At 31.2% G+C, this 7,430-nt stretch overlaps 1 protein-coding gene across 1 annotated transcript; it reads left to right on the top strand.

Annotated features, from left to right (window-relative positions):
• Window positions 1-599: 599 nt before the first annotated feature.
• HCAR (coenzyme F420 hydrogenase family / dehydrogenase, beta subunit family) lies at window positions 600-7,095 on the top strand. The gene is made up of 19 exons (XM_028078272.2): window positions 600-758; window positions 858-945; window positions 1,275-1,359; window positions 1,483-1,594; window positions 2,108-2,192; window positions 2,305-2,346; window positions 2,429-2,507; window positions 3,635-3,686; window positions 3,784-3,846; window positions 3,977-4,074; window positions 4,275-4,310; window positions 4,396-4,457; window positions 4,596-4,623; window positions 5,473-5,552; window positions 5,881-5,950; window positions 6,027-6,084; window positions 6,262-6,326; window positions 6,413-6,507; window positions 6,717-7,095. The coding sequence occupies exons 1-19, from the start codon at window positions 683-685 to the stop codon at window positions 6,805-6,807; spliced, it is 1,365 nt and encodes a 454-aa protein (XP_027934073.2). The 5' UTR covers window positions 600-682; the 3' UTR covers window positions 6,808-7,095.
• The last annotated feature ends 335 nt before the right edge of the window (window positions 7,096-7,430 follow it).

The following is a 7,430-nucleotide window of genomic DNA, read 5'->3' as shown; positions in this document are numbered from 1 at the left end:
ACAAAAACCTACATTGTAAATTAGGAAAAATGAAAATATCCATAAAAGAGTGTAACACACTAAAGAAATGAAAAAGAAAATCCTTTTTTCTAAGTAATAGAAATCTTTACGTATACGCAAATGTGCGCCCTCTCCAATCACTGTCAGGACACGGATATGTTTAACTAAATATTTTTATAGCACCGATTGGAAAAATGAAAATAATTAAATTATACTTTCTAAATCTTTCAATTTTCATATAATATATACTTCCCCATTTGAAAACAACTGAAGTTTAAAGTTTTGGAAATAATTTTAAATTTTCTGTCTTAGTTTTCAATAATATTTTAATTATATTTAGATGAATTATGTCAATATTTGTAAATAATGCATTTATTAAAAATATAAAATTATTTAAATAAATAAAATTTATTGTTACTTCTATTAGAAAAAACAAAATACTCAAACTACAATCATCTTAAAATATATTAAGTATTACTAAAAAAAAAAAAATATCTTAAAATATACTAAGTATTACTACAAAAAAATAAAATAAAATGAAGAAAAATTGTTAGATATTTGTTTGTACGTGGCATGTTGGGGCCACATCATTATGAACTAGTGGAGCAGAAGCTACAACAATGCACAATCTAAGTCACCTTTGTCACTAATCAAATCTCAGTTCTTCCACTTCAACTCAGCTATGTCTATCTTATCTCTCCATGCCAACCTCTCCTCTCTACCAATTTCCCTCTCCATTTGTTCTTCTTCGTCCAAAGGTTTCATCCTCACAACAACCCTTGAATTTCTCTAATATACTTTATCTCATTCTCTTCTCACCCATCTCTTGTTTCCTTTACTTCCATTTTGGGAATCAGATACAGATAGTTCTTTGAGAAAGGATTGGAGGAAAAAGTCCAAACCTATCCCACCAGGTGGCATCTACCCAGCAAAAGATCATTGCAGGTATATACTTACATACTTTGTGTTTGTGTGAATGTGTTAGTTATCCCCATTTCTATTCAGAATAGAAAAAGGGTATGTATTTGAAAGAGTAAAGAAGTTTACACATAATTCAAGCATAAATCATTTTTGTATAATGAAAAATGATTGACTTATACTATAATTATCTTTAAAGTCATAGATTTCTGTTAACAGACTATTACATTGAGAGTGCATAACCATGAACTCTTTTATTCATTAAGTTATGGAACATGTTGTAGTTGCCACATAACTTTCCATGTGATTAGTTCTCATGGTTTGGTTTTGTTATTGTTATTGTTCTTTTGGGACAGTCGTTGTGGGTTGTGTGATACATATTACATTGCCCATGTCAAGAATGCATGTGCTTTCTTGGGAGATGGAATGTCCAGGATTGAAGTAAGTCTCTTTCTTTCCTCTGTTGCTTATATATCTGCAATGCATAAGCTAGGTGCCACCCTTTGTTTTAGTCTTGTAAAAATATTTTGCCTAACTAAAGTTGCTTATTGTTTTCCCTTTCAGAGACTGGAACCCGTTGTTCATGGTAGAGGAAGGAAAACTGATAACATGGATGAGACCTACTTAGGGGTATATGAGGAACTTTTATATGCTCGGAAACTTCTCCCTGTGGAAGGTATTTTTTCTAAGTTGGGAACAGAAGATTCTTTCTCATTTTGGTGTCTTTGTTACTTATGCATTCTTCTGAGTTTGGTGTTGTCAGTTTTGAGGGTCTTCGAACAGAAGATTCTTTCTCATAATGTCATTGACCTTATCATATATAGTAAATAAAGTCATGTGAAACAAATTTGACTAATTGACGAACTGAATCGTAATGTAAATTAAACAAAGGGTCTAAATGATTGCATAATTTGGAGACCAATTTGAATGCTGATTCTATATTTTATGCTTCTGTGGAAAGCCAAGAAGTTATGACTCATGAGGATGTTTATTCTTTATATATATTAACCGATTTCCACAAAAATAAAAAAAAGATGAAAAGAACACTGTTTAACACATTGATATGGACATATATAAAAAATTCTCCTTATTTGGCATTTGCATATTAACAAAAGTTCTGTTTATTTCCCACTGATTTAGACCAGGTTTCTTGACTAAGTTTTACATATAAAATTCTTTCTGTTTATAGGAGCTCAATGGACTGGTATAGTAACAACCATCGCAATAGAGATGCTTACATCAGGCATGGTCGAGGCTGTCATTTGTGTACAAAGGTGATAGAACATAATTTCAATTCTAGATGGGTAAATAAGATGCTAAATTTTTTATTGCTGAAACTGACATTTTCTCTGTTAATGCCTTTGATGTAACTTTGTTTTATTATAGTGATCCCGATGACAGATTCGGTCCAAGACCTGTTTTAGCAAGGTCTGCATTTTCTTAATGTCCTATCATGATATTAAGTAGTTTTCTTTCTAAAACACTGTTTATTTCTTCAAATTTCTTGTAGGACACCTGAAGAAGTGTTGGCTGCTAAAGGTGTCAAGCCAACGTTATCACCTAACCTCAATACCCTGGCTCTTGTTGAGGTGTGCAAAATATCTTATTGGGAAAGAATTTTTCATGATCTAAGTTGAATAAATCTTTTATACAATTTTCTGTTGCGTATTGTACTAAATTATTTAGAAAATCAACTTATCTATTAATATGAAAAGCCATCATCTAGGCTAGTAAATGAATGGGATTGCAGTACTAGGGAATGTCGAATGTTGAGAACATAATGCTAAACAATATATGGGAATGAGAAGCAAGGGCATTTTGATTTTTGTTCTTCAAAATATAAGAGATATTGAGAGATACAAATGAGGAAAGTATTAAGAATCTTCTTTGTGAGATTCAGTATATTTTCCTCATTTTATGCACCTTGGCTTTGGAGATAATTGAATCCATTCTAGTGTTTTGAGACCATTACATTTAATTTCAAGACGGGTATTCGATTTCTCCTTTGTGGTTTTACTGTTCTCTTTGTTCTTGTTTATTTGACATTGTTAAGAAGTAAACTTTAAGTCTAACTTAACCTCACACAACCGTTTGTAAGCTGAGGTTTGCACCCACTTATATATTATGAAATTGTCTTATCTCTAATTGATGTGAGACTTCCAACACATCCCCTCACGCCGAGGTGTATACATCTGGTGCGTGGGGCTAGACATTAATGGGTGGTCCGATAGCGGCCCAATAGAAACACAAATCTTGCTAGGATAGGCTTTAACCAATGACTCTGATACCATGTTAAGAAGTAGACTTTAAGTCTAAGCTGAGGTTTGCACCCACTTATATACTATGAAATTGTCTTATCTTTAGTCGATCAGAGACTTGCAACAAAATTGCCCAAGAGCATCTGGTTCTTCAAAAATTTATTCTTTGCTTTGAACGGTGGCAACCTATATTTCTGCCTCTTATATGAGAGAGATCTCTAAACTAGTTGTTTATTCAAGAGTGCCTTAGATATATAAAAGAAAATTTTAACTTTGAGAAAGTTCCGTGAGATGTTGTGTGATACAAATAAAAGCCAACCTTTGAACTGCCCATGATAAACTTTACATATAGCTTATTTGGTTCCTTAATTTCAGCTGTTATAAAATTTATCGGTTGTATTCTTCAGAGGAAAGCTTTTATATTCATAGTTATTCTTTCTGAATTATCATTATGATAGGCTGCTGGTGTCAAACGTCTTCTTTTCTGCGGTGTAGGTTGCCAGGTGCAAGGTATCACTACTACAAAGATTTACTTTTTGCAGTTTTTCATCATTTTCTCCATTGTGACTTGTAATGTTGTAATGCAGAATAATTTCTTCGATTGCAGCATTAAGATCTGTGGAGCATCACTTAAATTTGGATAAGCTCTATGTTTTAGGCACAAATTGTGGTATGGAAAAGGTCTAGTGTTTTGCTATATATCCCTTTAAATCATTAGTTTAATATTTATAAAATCAGAAATATCAGTTATTTCTTAATGCATCTGTTTAATTTTGTAAATTCTTGCGCTCTTTCTGCAGTGGACAACGGTACTAGGGAAGGGCTGGATAAGTTTCTAAAAGCTGCGAGTGAATCACCAGAAACAGTTCTACATTATGAGTTTATGCAAGATTACAAGGTTTTCTGCATAAAAGTCCTTTCTGGTTTAGAGCAGTTATGGACAAATAAACGTTTTGGTTTTGAAATGGAAAATAAATTGATAATTTATGATTGTAAGAACCACCAATTGATTTATTTAGAACAGTGCTTTATCATAACATCTTTGTGTATTACAATTTATTTTATGTTCCTAAGTTGCTTTTTCAAACATTCTGGCAGGTTCACTTGAAGCATTTGGATGGTCATATAGAAGAGGTATATAATATCCCTTTATTGTACTTTGTTCATTGTGTTTCTGAAGCATGAAACTTTGTTCAGTTTAAAAGTTTATCCCATACAGGTTCCTTATTTCTGTCTGCCAGCAAATGATTTGGTGGATGTTATTGCCCCATCTTGTTACAGGTAATTCTTATTTTACTTTGCGTAATATGATGGCATGAAATTTATATACAGGAATCAATATTTTGTTTATACTTCAATTTCTTATTTATTCTTTCATTATATGTTGCACTAAGTTGTCAAACTTTTTTTTCCTTGCAGCTGTTTTGACTATACAAATGCTTTAGCTGTAAGTCTGCCTTATCTGCTTCACCATGTTGTCTTTTTGACAAACATATTTTAATTTAACTTAGGAGGATTATGTTAATATCTTCTAAGTGTTTATAAAGTTGTATTTTAATTTAACTTAGGAGGATTATGTTAATATCTTCTAAGTGTTTATAAAGTTGTCTACGTACCAAATTCTTTCACCATATATTGTTTAATCACTTCCCATGATGCTAAAATGTTTCAACTTTTTTCTTGTTTGTAAAATATTATGTCAAAATTGGTTTTGGTTAATTATTCCTTAAATATTAAGACATAATAACTTGCCATCTTATACTAAGCCATAATAAACTTGATTAAATATTCGGTTTGTATTAAGGATTACATATGTGACTACTTTTGTACTCTTGATTACAAGTTCCCTTTTATTGCCTTAAATTTGATCTGAAATTGTATTTTAAGATGACAATATAGTCTAACAATGAGCTTACTTATGACAACTTATTGATTGGATCTTATATTTTATCTAAGCATTTATTTATTTATTTATATTGTAGGATAGACTTGAAAAGAATATCTCTTCATTCTTAAAAAATCACATGCTTTTTTCATCCTGTTGTAAGAATCAATTTTTCATGCTTGATACACATGCAATTGATCTTGTTAATATATAACTAGAAGCTCCAAGAAAAAAAAACTTCCATTTACTTTCTATTTTATGTGAGTGTGAAATATGAAGAAGTATTGTTTATTGCCAATTTTGCCATGTGATATATCCTCATTAGGCTTGTTTTGCTTGATGTTCACACTGTTTGTGCATCCTTTTTCATATTAAGAAACTTTGAATCAAGAATAGAAAAATAATTTTCAGGACATGGTGGTTGGATATATGGGCGTGCCAAAATATTCTGGAATCAGTATGCCACAACATCCACAATATGTTACAGTCAGGTAACTCGATGGACTAAAATATGCAAGTGTCTCTTTCTTTTTTTTTACTTTTTTTCACAATACCATTTTATCCATATATGTTCTTCATATTTCAGAAATGTTTATTTGCCAACTCATGCATTACCTTTTTTGAAGGGTTGAGCCTTATATATTTTTGTTAAAGGAATTTTGGAGTCTTGTATGAGTGGGTTAACCGTTTCATAACAATGGTATCTGAGTCTCGTAACGAATCCAACCTATTGAAGGAAGGAAGTTTGTTAAAAGAATTTTGAGGTCTTTGTATGAATAGGTTAATCTTTTCGTAACAATTTTTCTGTTGATATGACAGGAATGAGCGTGGAAGAGAGATGTTGAGTCTTGTGGAGAACTTACTAGAGATTAGTCCAACAATTAGTTCTGTAAATACTTTTCCATATAAGCATATTATTTTTATTTTATAATAAAGAAGAGTATGATTTTTTCCATTTGATTCAGGGGGATAGGCGACCATTTGTCATGGAGACTGTTAAGGCTGATGATGAAGCTAAGTTAGGTATATAACATGTGCTTTGTGATAAAAATGGATTTTATGGATTCATCTATATAATTAACATAGAATATGACAGTTATTACATTATCTTAGGCTTAGAGTTTCTCTTCTCTGTTTTTATCAGTACTACTGTATATACTTTCAGAGTTGATTACTTCTTTCTTTGAAATTGTTGATCAGGAAGAGGTCCTTCTCAACCTGCCCCAAAATTTGTTGGAAATATTCTGGCTTTTATACTAAACCTGGTAAAAGATTCATAGCAAATTATCCATTTATACTTGTATATTATGCATGACATAACAAAGTTTTTGGCTTTGGCTTTTATGTTCAGATTGGTCCTAAGGGTCTTGAATTTGCACGTTATTCACTTGATTATCACACCATTCGCAACTATCTACACGTGAATCGTTTGTGGGGCAAGGAAAGGTATGTAGAGTATTCATTAAACTTAATTAACATAATTAGTATGAATTGATCATAATGATTTGACTGTATTTTTTAGATTTTTTTCTCTAATTTTGATCACACGGAATTGATTTGTACAGATTCTGAGATTCTTTTTCCTTAATCCTTTGAAGTTAGGATAATTTATGGATATGAAGTTTGTTTATATTGTTGAAATGTAATGTTTGCAGGGCTGATAGGCACATGCCCACATATGCTAAGAAAATTGTGGATCTTTACAACCAGAACGGTCAAATTGAGAAGATGATTTCTAACAAGTGATTCTGACACTGTCATGGATAACTTCAAAGCTCATAACATTGAATTCATGAAAATGATCACCAGATCATAACATACTCTATATTTGGCTAAAGAAGTGATTTGCAGTTTGAACAGCACTGAGTTCATACAAAGATCAGGATAGAGTATTGAGAACAGTTTTTTCTTTGTTACTTTTTGTGGCATCATATCAAACTTATAACTCCAAATTCTAAAATGTTTTGTTCCTAAATCACAGATTGTAAATCAGTGCTTTTCAAGCAATGTTAATAATTATTTTACCAATTTAAACCATTTGAATTTTTTAGTCTAAAAAATATGTTATCATTGGAAACAATCTTTGCTTAAGAGAAGGATCATCATGAAAGGGTTAGTTTACTCAGGTTGGTTTCATTCATTTAAATCTGGAGCTTCTGTTGAAATGATTAAAGTTTTAAAAGGTTAATACTCCTATGTTTTTATGTTGTTACTCCTATATATACACTATTTTTTTATGTAAAGTTGGTGTGTAGAAGTTAAGAAATATAATATATTTTTGAGATAAATATGTTTTTTTTTCCTTAACTTTGAGTGAATTTTAAAATTAGTCAATTTTGAAACTTTAGATCAATTTAGTCCTTCAACTC

The sequence above is a fragment of the Vigna unguiculata genome, chromosome 7, assembly GCF_037176805.1.
Source record: "Vigna unguiculata cultivar grain cowpea cultivar isolate G323 ecotype 2 chromosome 7, ASM3717680v1, whole genome shotgun sequence".
In the NCBI taxonomy this organism is placed as follows: domain Eukaryota; kingdom Viridiplantae; phylum Streptophyta; class Magnoliopsida; order Fabales; family Fabaceae; genus Vigna; species Vigna unguiculata.
The sequence above is the reverse complement of the archived record's forward strand: the minus strand, read 5'-3'. Positions and strand labels throughout refer to the sequence as shown.

Bases quoted from the DNA above. Each gene is read 5' to 3' on its own strand.
- HCAR (XM_028078272.2), top strand. From the start codon at position 683: ATGTCTATCTTATCTCTCCATGCCAACCTCTCCTCTCTACCAATTTCC. The intron at 4,458-4,595 runs GTAATTCTTATT...TTTTCCTTGCAG, and splicing joins ATTGCCCCATCTTGTTACAG to CTGTTTTGACTATACAAATG. The intron at 5,951-6,026 runs GTAAATACTTTT...CATTTGATTCAG, and splicing joins TTAGTCCAACAATTAGTTCT to GGGGATAGGCGACCATTTGT.